This window comes from Tupaia chinensis, unplaced genomic scaffold (assembly GCF_000334495.1).
Source record: "Tupaia chinensis unplaced genomic scaffold, TupChi_1.0 Scaffold000661_1, whole genome shotgun sequence".
In the NCBI taxonomy this organism is placed as follows: domain Eukaryota; kingdom Metazoa; phylum Chordata; class Mammalia; order Scandentia; family Tupaiidae; genus Tupaia; species Tupaia belangeri.
In genome coordinates this window covers 5023406-5041709 of record NW_006160183.1, presented here as the reverse complement: position 1 = coordinate 5041709, position 18304 = coordinate 5023406, and the positions used below count along the sequence as shown (strand labels likewise).

The following is an 18304-nucleotide window of genomic DNA, read 5'->3' as shown; positions in this document are numbered from 1 at the left end:
ATCCTGGTTTAAAGTTTAGTCGATAGACTTATGGCTTTCAATTGATTACAAACATATGTGGCTACTTTAAAAACTAAGCTAATTTAGTATTAGACCAGGGTGATCGAAGTACAGGGTTTACAATGAGTGAATAGAAAAATTCCACCATTCTTTATTCTAGTTACACTGTATCTAGAGAATTATATTCTATTTTAATGCTGTATTTTAAGAGGAATATCAGTAAACTTGAGTTTATCCACAGTAGGAAATCAGAGTGGAGAAGGGATTCAAAGAATTCCATTAAAAGCAGTTGATATGTTTGAAGTTGTTTAATTTACAGGAAAAAATGTTTTATTGGTTGTCGGGAAAGTCATGATCCATTTTAGCATAGAAAAACAAGCTGGCATGACTTTCCCAAAGACCTAATATTTGGACAGAAGCATAATAGGCTTTCAGTTTGTGAAGATCTGCCCCCCAATCTAAGATATCAGACTAGCAGGGAGTCAGTTATTTGTTCTAAATGGGGCAAAATGTTCTCCTGGTAAGAGTTGTTGAAATTGGAATATACTATCCTGCAAAATAGCGAGTTAGAAATGTTCGAATAAATCCAGGGTGCAAGATTAGAAGGTTTAGTATACCTGGGTTCTCACTAGACCAGAGACTCTTAAGTTCTTTTCTGATTCTTTATAACATAAAATATTACATCATTATAATGCTTTATTCTTTTTTTTTTTTAAAGATTTTTTGCTGTAGTGTGCATGCGCTCACTGGAGAGACAGAGACAGAAAGATGGAAAGTGAAAAATCACCCTAAGGGAGGATGGCCATGCTACAGTTCCTTCATCTCTGTTCTCTCGGGATTTGGGGCATGCATTCACACATGCCCAGTGTGAATTTCAAGCCACCAGGTCTGGGACTCAAAAGGCGGTTGACTACATGGGAGTCCAGCGATGTAACCATTATGCCATCTGCTGGTCCCTATAGTGCTTTATTCGTAATTCTTCCTTGAGAGGCATGATTGCATACTAAGTAAAAGCATGGACTTTAGACCAGAATGCCTACATTCGAGTCCCAGCCTTGACTCTTTTTTTTTAGAGAGAGATTTTTTGCTGTAGGACATGTGCACTCACCCAAGAGACAGAGAGAGACAGAAAGTGAGAAATCACCCCAATACCTTCTCCCTCCATTCTCCTCTCTGGATCTTGGGCATGCACATTAGGTCTGGGACCACAGTCAACTACATGGGAATCCAGCGACATAACTATTACATCATCTGCTGGTCCCAGCCTAGACTCTTCATAGCTGGGTGACCTTGTGTAATTTCCTTAATTTCTTGTGTTTTGTTTCTTCATGTTTAAAATGCAGATTAAAAAGGCTATTATCTCTGACAGTTCTCGTGATGATTAAATGAGTTAATACACACTAAGTACTTAGAATAGTCCCTGGCTCAGAGTAAATAAATTGTGGCCCTTGTCATCATTACTTGAAGTAGTGCTTAATTCAGCTATCACAATGGATATAAAATGATACAGAATGTATTAATGTTCTCTCTAGATAACTCAAAACCCCAAGAAGAAATTGTCTGTTTTGAATCATCACTTTATAAGACACCCGGCAAAACATTTTGAGGAAAATCCAGCAATAATTTCTGACTTAACAGGTTGGTGCTAATAACATTTTGATTTTAAATAGTTTTTTAATTTTTATTTTTAGATACTTTTTTTTATTAGCTAAAATTAGACTTTGAAACTGATTCTTCAAAAATTATTATACTGGGGAACCAGCAGTTAGCGTAATGGCTATGTCGCTGGACTCCCACGTAGTCGACCGCAGTTCGTGTCCCGGACCCGGTGGCTTAAAACTCACGCCGGGCGCGTGTGCGTGCGTGCCCAAGATCCCGAGAGGAGAATGGAGGAGAAGGGATTGCTGCGTGACCATCCCCCCTGGGGGGTGATTTCTCGCTTTCTGTCTCTATGTCTCTGTCTGTCTGGCGAGCGCACGCGCCCTACAGTGAAAATCTCTCCAAAAAAAAAAAAATTATTATACTGTTGTATTTTATAATTTTCCTTTGATGGTGCCAATGAGGTTCTTGGTTAGGAAGGGAAAAAGTAGAAAAGCAATTTGTAAGATGTTGGTGCTGAATATTTTATCCTGAAAATAACATGACAAATAGAAAATTATTCCCGCCCCCTTCCTTTTGGCCAGCACCGCCGTCTTCCAGTAATTAACCAAAATGACGAACACAACGGGAAAGAGGAGAGGCACCCGATATATGTTCTCTAGGCCTTTTAGAAAACATGGAGCTGTTCCTTTGGCAACAGATATGTGAATCTACAAGAAAGGTGATATTGTAGACATTAAGGGAATAGATACTGTTCAAGAAGGAATGCCCCACAAATGTTACCACATGAAAAGTGGAAGAGTCTGCAGTGTTACCCAGCATGTTGTTGGCATTGTTGTGAACAAACACGTTAAGGGCAAGATTCTTAACCAAGAGAATTAATGTGCATATTGAACATATTAAACATGCCAAGAGCAGAGATAGCTTCCTAAAATGTGTGAAGGAAAATGACCAGAAAAAGAAAGAAGCCAAAGAGAAAGGTACCTGGGTTCAACTGAAGCGCCAGCCTGCTCCACCCAGAGAAGCACACTTTGTGAGAACCAATGGAAAGGAGCCTGAGCTACTGGAACCTATTCCCTATGAATTCATGGCATGATGGGTGTTAAACTAATCTGTGGTCTATAAAAATATTTGCCTTAATTGAGTAGAATTATGTTCCCTCCCCAAAGCTAATTTTTATTGGGCTCTAATTGATTTTGTAATATCTTTATTCAAAGTTAGTATTTTTTTACCTGAAAGATATTAGGTGGTTTGGTTTATACAACAAATAAAACTCAGTTGTTTAGAAAACTGTCCAAAAAATAGAAAATTATTAGAATTAAATGTCTCTGTTCCCTTAACAGTCACATAAGTCACATAAAAGGATTTTTTTTTTTTTTTTAAGGTTTTTGTCAACCGGGCAGGCTTTGTGCTCATCAGAGAAGGACAGATAGGGAAAGTGAGAAATAACACCCCCCAGCAGGGATGGCTACACTGCAACCCCTTTTCCTCTTGGGATTCTGGGCACACATGCAGACACACCTGGCCTGAGTTTCAAGCATCTGGGTCCAGAACTCGAACTGCAGTCTGCCATTTGGGAGTTCAGTGCCTTAGCCACTATGCCACCTGGATTTCTTTTATATGACTCTTTTAATTCTTTTCAGTATCCATATCAGTTATTTTTCAGTCTCTTTTGGATAACCAACATATGTTTTGCTGGTAAATTTTGCTCTTAAAATAATACCTGTTATAGTTTACTTAGTTATATGTCTTTTTTTTGGAGGGGGGGCATTTATTTCCTTCTGTTGATTACTGCCTCTTAATTAAAGGCACCAAGTAGACATAATAATTTACCTGATGTGAATGCTAGTTTATGATGAGTATATAGACAAGATGTTATTAGATTTTTTTGTTTTAAAATAGGCAGTGTTCCAAAGTCGACTTATTTATTGTAATTGAGAAGTATTTCACCAGGATTCATAAAAGAAGGAGATTACTTAGTATAAAAACAAAATAAAAATAAGTTAATTTCCTTTCTTTTAAGGGACATCTATGTGGGTTCCAGTAAAAGTGTCCAAATGGACCTATGTGGCTTACAATGTGAGTATTTTACCAGTGGATTTTTTTTTAGTATTTCCTTTAAAAGTTGAAAACTAAGTAAGAGAGTCTAGTGGGTGGTATTGTGGTATAGGTACTGAACTCCCACTTGGCAGTTTGAGTCCTGGACCTGATGGCCTGCTTTCTCATTTTCTCTTTCTCTCTCTCCTTGTCTCTCTCTCATCAAATGAAAAAATAATAACAATAAATAAAATTTAAAAATTCTTTTAAAAAAAACATTAACAATATTAACATACACTGTTTTCCCAGAATTTAATAATAAATATCTAGTCAATGTTTGATTTCTTAGTTTCATCATAAATTTTTCTCTTTTTTTTTTTTTTGCTGTTTTGTTTTTCAATTATGTGTTTAAAATCAGGACCAAAACAAAGCCTACATATTGTTGCTGATTAATATGTCTCTTACCTTTCTGTAATCTGTAATATTTTCTCTGCCTACTTTTTTCCCTTTAAAATTAATATGTTGAAAAGAACAGGTTATTAAAATAACTGTCTTATTACTGTCTTTTTTTTTTTTTTTAAGGTTTTTTGTCCTAGGACATGTGCACTGGCAAGAGACAGTGAAGGGGGGAATGAGAAATCACCTTTCCCCCCCAAGGGGAAATGGTCACACCTCAGTCCTTTCTCTTCCATTCTCCTCTTGGGGTTTTGGGCATGCATGCAATGTACCTGGTATGATTTTCAAGGCACCAGGTCTGGAACTCGAACCATGGTCAGCATGTGGGAGTCCAGCAGCTTAGCTCCACCTGCTGACCCTGAGATTGACAGTCCTGATTTTTCTGATTGAATTTCTGTAATCATTCGACATTTTCCTTTGCCTATTCTTTTCCTGTGATTTAATAATTAGATATAGATTCTTGATCAGATTAAGGTTTTACTTTGTTTTTGCCAGACTATCTCTCTGTTTGTTATTTTAGAAGGAAAGCCTGGAGTCATTAATTCATTTAGGAGGATGCAAAAATGATACTTTAATTTTATTATTCCCTCTTCGTTTATTAACTGGAATATTATATAGAAAAACCTCTTCATCTACTAAATTTGTCAAAAGTGGAACAGATTGTAATGAAAAATAATTATAATTGTTTAATACTTGAATCTTACCCTATATTTACTGGTTATCAATAGTGAGTTGGTTCACAAGCATCCTCTATCAGTGAACACTAGAGAGTTTTTGCTCTAGTATTATTATGAAAGCATGTATTTAAACATACTTGTGTTTCAGTCCATTAATACTAAAATTATACTGTGCTTGACTGTGGAAGTTATTTTAAGTTTGGTTCCCAAGTCTTTTTTTTTTTTTAAGAGGTTTTTGCTATAGGGCGCGTGCACTGACCAGACAGACAGAGACGGAGAGACAGAGAGCAAGAAATCACCCCCCATGGGGGATGGCCACTCTGCAATCCCTTCTCCTCCATTCTCCTGTCGGGATCTTGGGCACATATGCACACGCGCCTGGCGTGAGTTTTAAGCCACCGGGTCCAGGACTTGAATCGCAGTCGAATACATGGGAGTCCAGTGACATAGCCATTATGCTAACTGCTGGTCCCGCCAAGTCTTTTTGATACAACTATTTGCTTTTAATAGTTTTTTCACTGTCTGTATGACAAGATAATTTAGCTCATTTTATATCTTTCCTGCCCCAGACCTCAAATCAGCTATTTCTCTAAGGAACTACTCATTTACTTGGGAAATGGTATGTCAAAACCATAATCTGGCAGTGTAGACACTTACAGCTATTTCTAGGCCTTTTCAGTGGCCAGAGCTAAGACATGTATCTTATCATAGCTAAAAGGCCAAAAAAACGTAATAAAACAAACAAAAAAATCTTTCATATACTGGAAGTTCAGGACATTGTACTGATAGTTACAAAAATTCAGACCTACAGAGTTTGTACCAATCTATTTTACCTCTGTATCTTCTTCCTTTCACTCCTGGGATATTCTCAATAACATCAAGAATGGTAGAATTGGGCCAGTAGGTGGCATAGTAGTTAGGTGGCCAGATTACCACATGACTGATTGTGGTTCCAGTTCCAGACCCGGTGGCTTGAAAATCATGCCAGGCACATTTGTGTACATGCCCAAAATCCAAGAGGAGAAAGGAGAAGGGATTGTAGCAGGGCCATACCCTCTGTGTGTTGGGGGGTGATTTCCTACTTTCCTGTTCTCTATCTCTGTCTTCCTGTGTATCCTTTCTGGCAAGCACACATCATATGGCAAAGAACTAAAAACAAAAAAGAAAGTAGAATTAAAATAGTTGCTGGGTTGGCTCCCTGGCCTGATGGTTAAGACAGCTATATCCCACATGGCTGACTGTGCACTTAAACTCCTAACCTGGCAGCAGCTTGAGAATCGCAGTGAGTACACATGCATGTATACCAAAAAATCCCAAAAGGAGAAGTGTAAGAGAAGAGATAACAGGGTGATTGTTCTTCATGGAGGAGAGGTACTCCTCTCTCTGAGTCTCTGTCTCTGTTTGGTGAGGACACATACCCTCTGGCCAGAAAAATAAAGTAGAAAAGGAGGGACCAGCAGATGGTGTAATGGTTACGTTGCTGGACTCCCACATGGTTGACCATGGTTTGAGTCCCAGACCCAGCAGCTTAAACTCACACCGGGTGCATGTGTGGGCATGCTCAAAATGCCAAGAGGAGAATAGAGGAGAAGAGATTGTAGCATGGCCACCCCCCACCCCCCAGAGGGGTGTTTTCTCACTTTCTGTCTTTCTGTCTCTTTCTCTCTGGCAAACACACATGTCCTATAGCAAAATCTCTAAAAAGTATAAAAAAAGAATAATTACTTGGTTTATCTGGGGTTTTGAATGATGAAATTATTATTCTCATTGTAGTCATATTGAGTGTTTTCTCTCTTTGTTTTAGGAATCTGATAAGATATATTTCACATTTCCTCTTGCAAATCATAGAAAAATCTACACTCATGTCTACTGTCAGAGCACCATGCTGGTAAGACAATTGGTACATTATATATAAATTTAAAAGGCTGTTCATTTTTCTACTACTATCTAGTAGATCTAACTAAGAACTGTTATGAAATCTAATTAGTTGAAAAATATTTCTCTGGAATAGTGTTTTGATCGAAAAGTATTGATTAAAGATGTTTTCTTGACTCATAATATACCATTAAATTTTATTTTTCGTTCTAGTTTATGTCTTCTACTGTGTCTTTTTTCCTTAGTTTCTCTATATTTAGGAATGAAGGAATTGAATTCAAAGCCCCTTTAATTCTAAATTTTTACTAGTACTTTAAAGACTAAGGAGCCAACCCCATAGCTTCCTGGTTTAGGCAGCTGGATCCCACTTGGCAAAAGTTCAAGTCCTGACCTGGCATCTTGAGAAACACATAAACTGTGTGTACATATGGTGTCCAAAAATCGCAGGATAGATGAAGGCCGGGACCAGCAGTTGGTGTAACGGCTATGTCACTGGACTCCCATGTGGTCGACAGTGGTTCAAGTCTTGGACCTGGTGGCTTAAACTCAGGCCGAGTGCATGTACATGCATGCCTAAGTTCCTGGGAGGAGAATGGAGAAGAGATTGTGGCGTGGCCATCCCCTGTGGGGGGTGATTTCTCACTTGCTGTCTCTCTGTCTTTCTGGCGAGCACACGCACCTTAGCAAAAACCTCTTCAAAAAAAAAAAAGAAAAGGAAAATGGAAGCCAAGGAATTATGGTACAGTGCTTTCTCCTTTTGTTAGTCTTTCTGGCAAGTGTATATACCCTCAGGCAATTTTTAAAAATGTTTAAAAAGAATAAAATTTAGGCAAAGCTATTCCGTAGGAATTTTATAGAGTGAATTCTGTTTTCCACTGATTTCCACACTACAATTTGAGGTACTTTTTTTTTTGAGAATTATTTTAATTAATTATTATTTTTTTTTAATTTGACCAGAGAGGGACACAGAGAGAGAGAAAGTGAGAGAGCAAGCTGCCCAGTCCAGAATTCAAACTGCACTCAGCCATGTGGGAGTCCAGCACCCCTAACCACCAGATGTTGACCTGCTAGCCCTAATTTGAAGTACTTTTATAGTAAATATTCTCTGAGACAGTAGAATAACTGTTACAATGTTGTTTAGACTTACATATCAGACTATGTAATTTTTTAACGAATGTTTGGTTTACGTTAGGCATTGTTTAAAAAATGTTATGTTGGGACCAGCAGATGGTCTAATGGTTTTATCACTAGACTCCCACCTGGCAACTCCCAGAACCAGAGGCATGAAACACGCCAGCCATGCGTGTGTGTGTGTGTGTGTGTGTGTGTGTGTGTGTGCCCAAGATCCTAAGAGGAAAATGAAGGAGAAGGGATTGCAGTGTGACCATCCACCCTGGGTGGTGATTTCTCACTTTCTGTCTCTGTGTCATTGTTTCCCTCCCCCTCCCCCCCCACTTCCCGGTCTCTCCAGCAAGTTCACATGCACTATAGCAAAAATCTCTCTTTAAAAAAAGTGGACTGGCAGGTGGCATGGTAAAGGCAGTAGATTCCCACCTGGCCAACTGCGGTTTGATTCCTGGACCTGATGTCTAGCTTTCTTGCTTATTCTTTCTGTCTCTTTCTGGTCAAATTAAAATTGAAAAAAAAAAAGATAATTAAAATTAAATAATTCTTTTAGAAAATGTTACATGTTATAGCAATACTTTTGTTATGAAATTAGTGATTTACAAGTAATGATTTCATAATTCATCAACTTTTTTTTAAAGAATTATTTACTCGATTTCATTTATTCATTTATTTTAATTTGACCAGGAAAGACATGGAGGGGGGGGAGTGAGAAAGCAAGCCATGTGGGAGTGTCCAGTGCCTTAAACAACATGCCACCTGCTGGTCCCCTCATCAACATTTCTTTCAAGAATTTTTCCTGGGGCTGGCAGGTGGCATGGTGGTTAAGGGCGCTGAACTCCCACCTGGCCAGCTCTGGTTCGAGTTCCACACCTGCTGACTTGCTTTCTCTCTCTCTCTCTCTCTCGTTCTCTGGTCAAATTAAAATAAATTAATTAATTACATTAAATTAAATAATTATTTAAAAAAAGAATTTTTTCTAATTTGGGTTTCTTTTGTTTTGAATTTGTTTGTTCTTTAGCATATTTCAAGATTATTCATTTTACATTTGCATCTTACATTCTCTGTTTTATTAGAAGGTTTGTATTTTTTTCAAACAAGATCTAATATATTACTTTGCTGGTAGATATTGTCATCTGATACATGGTAAAGTCTTTCAAAAGCCTTTACAAAAGATTGCAGGCAAGCATTATGGGCTAAGTGCTAATAAATACCACATTTTAGTGGAATTACCAGTTTTACTTCTCACAGAGACTAAGATCTCTTAGCCTACAATATAGATGGGTACTTTATTCTGGGAAAATCTGGCCCTACAGTGATAACTTAAACTATCTGTATTCAACTAATACAATTTCAAATCAGAATTTAGTATTATATTGAGAAAAAAATGCTTGCTGGAATGCACATGATCTATTTGACTGATTAGAGGATTCCTTTTTTTCCCCCTTTCCTATTTTTCTCTTTTTTTAGAGAGATTTTTGCTATAAGGTACATGCCCTTGCCAGAGAGACAGAGAAGTAGAAAGTGAGAAATCACAACCCCACCCCCCCGGAGGGGATAGCCATGCTGCAATCCTTTCTCCTCCATTCTTGTCTTGGGATTTGGGGCCTGTATGCATACACAACTGCTGTGAGTCTCAAGCCACTGGGTCCGGGACTCAGTCCACGATCAATTACATGGTTGTCCAGAAACGTAATCAGTACGCCATCCGCTGGTCCCAGAGGATTCCTTTTTTTTTTTTAGAATGATTTTATTGAGCTTTATTTTATTCATTTATTTATTTAAATTTGACCAGAGAGGAAAAGAGAGAGAAATTGAAAAAGCAAACCACCAGGTCCAGGACTCAGGCCACCGTTGGCTATGTGGGAGTCCAGTGTTCTTAACCACCATGCTACCTGCCAGCCCAAGGATTCCTTTTTTATATTTAATATTCTCAGGTATTAATTAGCATAAAGTTACATGGTAAATTTTTTAAAAAACTTTTCAATTTTTATTATAGAAATTTTTAAACATATATGAATTTAGAAATAAAATACAATAATGAATTATTTGATAACCAATACAAGTTTAACAATTACCAATACTATGCCATTATTCATTTATTCCTCTAATCAAATTAATACTAATTCTTTAATAGCATCTGATATCTAGTTCATGTTCGGTTTTCTTTGGTTCACTTAAATTTCAAATTCATTTGAGTTGGGATCCAAACAAAGTGTTTACATTGCCTTTAGTTCATGGATCCGAACTCAAAGGGGAGTTAAATGTTCTGCAGAATATCCCACATTCTGGGGTCTGGATGGTGGGGCAATGGTAAACTGATGCTTTGCAAGGCTGATCTATGTGAGAAGGTTCCAGGTTTGCATCCAGAGACCTCTCTGAGTATGCTGGGCATGCGCGTGCCCATGATCTGAAGCCAGCTCGGATAGATCATGGTGTTGGGATCCTTTCAGAGTTCTCTCTCTCTATCTATCTTTTCTGTCTCTCATTCAAGGGAGATATAAATAAACCTGAAAAAAAGGATTTCCCACATACTAGGCTTAACTGATTGTATTCTTGTAGGTTTTTTTGTTTGTTTGTTTGTTTGTTTTAATGTACTGAGCCATGGTAAAAGTAGTGATGGATCTTTGCATAGAAAAACAAAAAGTGCATCATGACTTTCCCAACAATTTACTATTTCTGTCTCCCCTATGTTTTCTGTAAAGTGGTAGTTAGATCTAGAATTTTGGCTAAATTTAGATTAGATTTTGTGTGGCAAGAATGTATTATAAGTAGAGCTGTGTGTTTCCTTTTTCATCACATCAGGAGGTACATAATAATTGGTTGTCCTAGTTTTAGTGACATAAAGACTTATCATTGGGCTCAGGTGGTATCAGCATGATCCATTCATTATAAAGTTTCCTTATAAAGTCAATCTTTCATCTAATGATTTAGCAGCAACTGGAGCCATTATTTTTTACTTTAGACAGAATTTTTCAAGTACTGTGTATTTTTTGACCAGTAGCATTTCCTTAGACACTTTAAGAGTTAGTTGGTAATTCATAAATAAATTCTTTTATGACTTCTTAAAACTTTTTTAAAAGTATGTATATATTTATTTCCTAAGAGAGACAGGAAGGCAGGCAGGTACCCTTGACAGGGCCTTCATGCTGAGATCCTTCCCATGCCCTGCAGGATCATGAGTGCATTGAAGGAGACCCGAGATGTGAACCCAGAGCCTTGCCACAAGGTCTCCAGCATCACACAGCAATGCCCCTGCTGCCTGTGCCAGTGCAGCTGGGCCTCCTAAGGCTTTTGATGCAGTTCCCTTAACTAGTTAGTTGAGTTAGGAATGTTTTCTGTTGAAATTGTTCTTTTGACACCTAGGTTTATTAACATGGTATTTTAGAGTAGGCTCAAATAATATATTATTTATTCAATTCATTGATGAATGCATCAGAATTTGCTATAACTGAATACTTATACTTAATAAGTAGTGTGGAATACTGGCAATTTTCAAGCTAATGTTGAGGATAGTCTCCTTTACTTAATATACCTTTCTCGTGTTCTCTCTCGCACTCTCTTTCTGGTGAATTAAAATAATAATAATAAATAAACTTAAATAAGTCATTCTTTTTAAAAAATACTGTTGAATGAAAAATTTGCTTTTTTTCCTTCATTGTCCTACCTGTAATACTGAGGGTAAGTTATGTAGCTACATACTTCTTATGTAGATAAGAAGTACTGCTCAGTACTTATTATTTTTATATACTACTAGGATTTCTGTAGTTAAATCATCAGATCTTGGAACATTGCTCTTACTTCCTTAAAAGTCACAGTGAAGATCTTAGGTCACACTGCTCCTATATGACCAAAGGAGAAATATCATATTCATCTCTAGTATTCCTGTCCTTATGCTGAAGAATTAATAACTAGTTTCAGTCTTTAGCCTTTGGAATTGTGCTTTAACAAATACATTCTTGGTTGTATAGAAGTGATCGGCTGGTAACCATATACGAACTCAAATAATAAAGTAAAAAAACTGTACATGGGGTAATTGTTATTTTTAATTGCTTGACCCTGGATTTTTGTTTGAGTAAAAATCTACTTAATTGGGGACCAGCAGTTGGCATAATGGCTATTTACTGACTCCATGTAGTCGACCGCGGTTTGAGTCCTGGATCCAGTGGCTTAAATTCATGCTGGGTGCGTGTGCATGTGTGCCCAAGATCCTGAGAAGAGAATGGAGGAGAAGGGATTGTGGCATGGCCATCCCCCCTGGGGGGCGATTTCTCGCTTTCTGTTTCTCTGTCTCTCTCTGTCTTTCTGACGAGTGCACACGCCCTATAGCAAAAACCTCTCAAAAAAAAAAAAAAAATCTACTTGTTTGTTTTTCTATCTTTGTTAAAATATGAGTTACTTTACTATATAACTCTCTAAAATATGGACATTTCCTACTTTCGGTACTTTGAAAGTATCGGGTCAGCAATTAGAAATGCTTAGGTGATACACTGTAGAGATGACCATCAGGTCACTCTTAATGCTGTTGCTTAACTACTAGGTTAACTACTTACTATCCATGTTGACTTAGACTTCTTTGCCTGTCCTTGATCTGATTTGCTTTTGCTATTTATTTCCCGTATTTCTACTCACCATGTCATGTAACAGTAAAATGTTAAAGATGCTTATTTAATTGTTTTCTAAAATATTTAGTGGTTTTTGTTTTGTGTTATTGACAGGATACAAATAGTTGGATTTTTGGCTGCATCAATAGCACGTCCATGTGGTAAGTCTTTTGAACCTATGACAGCCCATTGTTTATTTTTCTGTAAAATAAACAATAATCAGAAATCACACTTTTAGAATAGCTTTATGCATTCTTATATTCAGTTTGCTTCTATATTAATTGTAGTAGTGATTTTGAAATGAAAAGTAAAGGAAATAAATATACTAGTGATTTTTGCAAGTATTGAAAATGTTGGGTCATTGGAAAAATCATAATGTATTTTTCTATTTTTTTTTATACAAAATGCATCATGACTTTTTCAACAACCCAATAGTTGTTAGGAAAAAGTTTCCTTTATTGCCAAGAAAACTATATGGACAAGTGTATTGGATTAGACTTTTTAGATTTAGCTCTTTATAACACTCTCTAGTAGAGCTATAGATGGTTTCTTCTTTTTCCTGAAGCTTATTTATAATTCATAGTAGTTCAATATATGAGTCCTTTAATTATATTTTGATATTTTTTTCAAAGCCGTCAAGGGGTCGATTTATCATGGAAAGCTGAACTGCTGCCTACAATTAAGGTAAATTATGACCTTAGAATTTTAATATTCAGGTGAAAAAATACCTAAACCTGTAGACATTTTAAAATTTGTTCTTTTTATTAATTTATCTAAGTACTAAATAAGTTTGAGACTTGATAACCTACATTTTAGAAATTTTTCCTCTAGAAATGTATTTGAGAGAGAATAACATGTAGTTTGTGTTTTGTTTTTTTTTTAACTTTCAAAGATCAAAACTAAGTTAGCAAGTTAGCAGTCCTCCAGATCTCTATGTTAGTTCGTCAGAAACATCATGACACATTTTTCTTTCTCTTTTTTTTTTTTTGGAGAGGTTTTTGCTGTAGGGTGTGTACGCTTGCCAGACAGACAGAGAGAGACAGAGAAACAGAAAGCGAGAAATCACCCCCCAGGGGGGATGGTCACGCTGCAATCCCTTCTCCTCCATTCTCCTCTCGGGATCTTGGGCACACACGCACACGCGCCTGGCGTGAGTTTAAGCCACCGGCTCCGGGACTCGAACCATGGTCGACTACATGGGAGTCCAGCGACATAGCCATTATGCTAACTGTTGGTCCCGCATTTTTCTTTTTTAAAAAAATAATTTTATTTTATTCATTATCATTATTATTACTATTATTTTAATTTGACCAGAGAGAGACAGAAAGAGGGAAAGTGAGAAAGCAAGCCACCAGGTCTGGGACCCAAACTGAGGTCAGCCATATGGCAGTCCAGCACCTCAATCGTCACACTATCTGCCAGCCCCATGACATATTTTTCTGTTTTTTAATGCAAAAATACATCGTGACTTTCCCAACAACCCAGTATTATAGCATGATACCAAAAGAGCTAGATAAGTGCTTTTTTATCAATTATTTTTATTTAATTCTATTATTATTTTTCAATTTGATCAGAGAGAAAGGGAAAATGAGAAAACAAGCTGCCAGGTCCAGGACTTGAACCACAGTCAGCCATGTGGGAGTCCGTATCTTCTTCCAGAAAAAAACAATAGAAAACTTGTTCTGTGACTTGGCTTTTTATTACAAAGACTAGTCTTCTACCTTTTTATTCCTTAAAATGTGAACTGTAGGATCTGGTCTTAATTTTGAGAAGAGAATAGTCATTCATTTGATGAGGTACATCACTAGCCATATTGTTTCTGTCATTTACTTAAATTAATTCCAGGGGATGATAGTCATCTATACTACTAGCCAGCAATTCTTTACTACTTAGACCAGATCAAAATAATTTAAGATTAAATTGTGGGGCTGGCAGGTGGTGTGGTGGTTAAGGGCACTAGACTCCCACCTACATGGCTGACCACAATTCAAGACCCGTACCTAGCAACTTTCTTTCCCACTTTCCTTTTCTCTTTCTCTGGTCAAATTGAAAAATAATAACAGATGAATAAATAAGTAAATTCATTCATTCAGCAAATGTTGAATGCTCTGTCGTATTATTCCAAAATAAATATAAAAATAGCACTGTAATGCTATATGTAGCCAAATTACAAAAAGAAGGATACCAAATTTGGAAATAGCTATGTAACTACATAAAATAATCAAGTGTCATTTGTTTTATGTAAACAGGTCTATATAGGTCTGTATTTAACATAATTATATAGATCTATATAGGTCTATATTTAACGTAATTATTAAGAATTTTACTTTCAGGACCAGCAGTTAGCGTAATAGCTATGTTGCTGGACTCCCATGTAGTTGACCATGGTTCAAGTCCCGGACCTGGTGGCTTAAAACTCACGTCAGGTGCGTGTGCGTGTGTGCTCAAGATCCCGAGAGGAGAAGGGATTGCAGCGTGGCCATCCCCCCTGGGGGGGTGATTTCTTGCTTTCTGTCTCTCTGTCTGATGAGCGCATGCACCCTAAAGCAAAAACCTCTCCAAAAAAAAAAAAAAAAAGAATTTTACTTTCAGCAGAATTATTGACCTGAAAATTTAAACATGTTTAAATTTTATGAAGTACTGAACAAAACTTGAAACTGCTTTTTAAAATAACTTATTAAAGGGACCAGCAGTTAGCGTAATGGCTATGTTGCTGGACTCCCATGTAGTCAACTGCGGTTTGATTCCCGACCCAGTGGCTTAAACTCACGCCGGGCGCGTGTGCGTGTGTGCCCAAGATCCTGAAAGGAGAATGGAGGAGAAGGGATTGCGGCTTGGCCGTCCCACCTGGGGGATGATTTCTCGCTTTCTGTCTCTCTGTCCCTCTCTGTCTTTCTGGTGAGCGCACGCACCCTATAGCAGAAACCTCTCCAAAAAAAGAAAGAAAAAAAAACTCATTAGATAGGAAGTATTTGTAATTAATTTTTATTTTAACATGCATTAATGTCTGTATACCATAAGAAATAAAAGCAACTTTTTATCTTCATCTTTTTTTAGTCTCTGATGTTAAGACTTCAAGACTACCCATCTCTGTCTCATCTTGTTGTTTATGTGCCATCTGTTCATGGAAGTAAGGTAACAGATGGGTTACGGTTGTTACTAGAATGTTTTGGGGATGCTTATGCTAAATTTTGAAATTATCTTTTTGATGAGTACTACATAGGGCTTATCTAAAATAATGCCCAGTTTGCTGACCCACCTAAGACTTAAATCATAAAGATCATCTACTTCAACTTGAACTAAGCAGAATAAATCCAGGTTCTTTTGTTCTACGTAAGAACTGGTCCTAGCTTAGCTCTAAGTCTTTCAAAATCTGTTATAAAGAACCTTTTATACAAGGTATATCAGGAATTATATGAGACACTGTAATAATGAAGACATTAACTCTGTTCCTAGAAAGCTATATACTCTTGGATAGCGGTAGAGAAATACATTTGGGACAAAAGTAAAGAAGGAGGGGAAAAAGTACCCAAATATATGTAATGCAAAGCAGAATAGATCAAGGCCCTGAACAGTGTAAAAGGGAGAGATAATCACTTATTGATGAAATCAAGAGTGGCTTTATCACAAAGTGATATTTAAAATGGCCTTTAAGGATAATTAGAATTTGTAAAGGTAGAATGAACATTCTAAACCTTCAGTTTGGGAATCACTAGTTCATGTGGCCGTTTCCATTTAAATTAATTAAATTAAAATAAAAAATTTAGTTCCTTAGTTGTACTAGCCACATTCTAGATGCCCAACACTTTATATCATTGCAGAAAGTTATAATGGACAATGCTGCTTAGACAAGGGGCAGGGAAAGCAAAGCATGGAGATGTGAAAGCCTGGGGGATGTTTGGAAAACAGTGAATAGGTAAATATTTTGAGAGGTTGGCCATCATGGGTAGAAGAGGCGTGAAAGACAAGTTGGGAAAAATGGTTCATGGTCATGTTGTGGAGGCCTTGACTGGAGGACTTCCTACATTCAGGAGTCAGTAGTAAGATTCTTCACCATAATAATAATGGGATCAGTGATACCTTATTATTTTTTAAGAGAGATTTTTGCTACAGGGCGTTTGTGCTCACCTATGAGACAGATAAAAAATGAGAAATCACCCCCTGGGGGGATGGCCATGCCACTATCCCTTCTCCATTTTCCTCTTGGGATTTTGTGAGTTTTAAGCAAGTGCCCAGTATGCATTTTAGGCCGCCTCTCCAGGACTTGAACCACAGTCAACTATGTGGGAGTCTAGCAACAATCATTACACCATCTGCTGGTCCCAAGGATAACTTATGGAGGTTAATCTGTTCATGGGTTAGGAGGGCTTATACTAGGGAAACAAGAACAGATAAAAAAGGATGATGATTTTAAGAGTATTACTGTGGAAGTAAGAGGATGGAGGTAAAATCCCCCTAAATTTCCCTTCCCCTTATTTCACCCAGCAATTTATTCTTTACAATACAACCTAGGTGTCCCTCCTTACCTTTCTGGACTCCTCCAATGACCTTTCCTTCCATGGTACTTTGTTTATAATTTTATTGAGAAATTTATTTCATCAAATTCTAATTTGTTTTTATCTCTATTGCCATCACTAAATTGTGAAATTTTTGAGAGTAAGAACCAGATAGATTTTATTCTATTTTGCATTCTTTTTTTTTTTTTTTTTTTTGGAGAGGGTTTCGCTAACAGGCGCTCGCCAGACAGACAAAGAGGCGTGTGCGCTCGCCAGACAGACAAAGAGAGAGACATAGAGACAGAAAGCGAGAAATCACCCCCCAGGGAGGATGGTCACGCCGCAATCCCTTCTCCTCCATTCTCCTCTCGGGATCTTGGGCATGCACGCACACGTGCCCGGCGTGAATTTTAAGCCACCGGGTCCGGGACGTGAACCGCGGCCGACCACGTGGGAGTCCAGCGACATAGCCATTACGCTAACTGCTGGTTCCCCTATTTTGCATTCTTGACCATTAGTGACTACCACATAAATGCTCAAAAATTTTTTTCTTGAGAAAGTTGATGACATTTATGGCCAAAATAATTAGGAAATTTTTAAAGAAACAGAGAAAGGAAAAGGGGGATGTAGTTGGGAGTCATCTCAAAGACTAAATCTCATCTCAAAGACTAAGTACCTTATAATGGATTCATTGTTTTGTTTTGCTTAGCTCAAGTGAGAGGTAATTCAACATCTTCAATACTAAAAGCTCTCTTTAAGGGTTTTTCTGTCAGGTAAGTTGGCTTTGAATGAATCTAACATCTTCCCCAATCTTGAAAAGGCCCTCTGGTTATTTCAAGAACTTAATGAGCCATCTGCAAATAGTCTTAGTAGCCTAATAAATATGAAGTATGTTTTAATGCTCTTTGGAAGATAACATGACTCTACTCTTGCACAACCCATTTACACCAGAATGAGAACGAAGGTCTTTTCTGTCTGTGTTATAGCCCATCATTAGAAGGCTACATAAATTCAAATAGGCAATGTTTAAAAAATAATAAATTGAGGTAATTGGTTTCTTAATTATTTTTAGAAATGCAAATATGGAATTATCTTTATTTTTTTAGTGACAGGAAACAAAATAATTAAATCCATAAGTTCACTGACCTAGGATGTTTCAGAGACAGACCTTTCAATTCTCTGTTGGGTAAAGATTTATTCTGTTACATAAAACTATAGGCACAGGCACATTTTTAAAGCAGTAATAATAATTCAATTATTTTAAGTTCCTATACAAAGTAATTTAAGTTGCTTTTATTTTTTTAAAAAATTATTTATTTTTATTTTGCTTTTATTATTATTTTGTTTTAACTTGAACAAAGAGAGACAGAGAAAGAACGAAAGGAAAAGTAAGAAAGCAAGCCACCAGGTCTGGGACTCAAACCGTGGTTGATGA

At 37.1% G+C, this 18304-nt stretch overlaps 1 protein-coding gene across 1 annotated transcript in view; it reads left to right on the top strand.

The window, feature by feature from the left end:
• PGAP1 (post-GPI attachment to proteins inositol deacylase 1) overlaps nucleotides 1-18304 on the top strand; it is a 91936-nt gene that overhangs the window by 43768 nt on the left and 29864 nt on the right. Inside the window, exons 8-13 of the mRNA XM_006159914.2 lie at nucleotides 1533-1638; nucleotides 3623-3678; nucleotides 6574-6657; nucleotides 12488-12534; nucleotides 13006-13057; nucleotides 15431-15508. Of these exons, the coding sequence (XP_006159976.1) occupies nucleotides 1533-1638; nucleotides 3623-3678; nucleotides 6574-6657; nucleotides 12488-12534; nucleotides 13006-13057; nucleotides 15431-15508 (423 nt within the window). The remainder of the gene's footprint in view (nucleotides 1-1532; nucleotides 1639-3622; nucleotides 3679-6573; nucleotides 6658-12487; nucleotides 12535-13005; nucleotides 13058-15430; nucleotides 15509-18304) is intronic.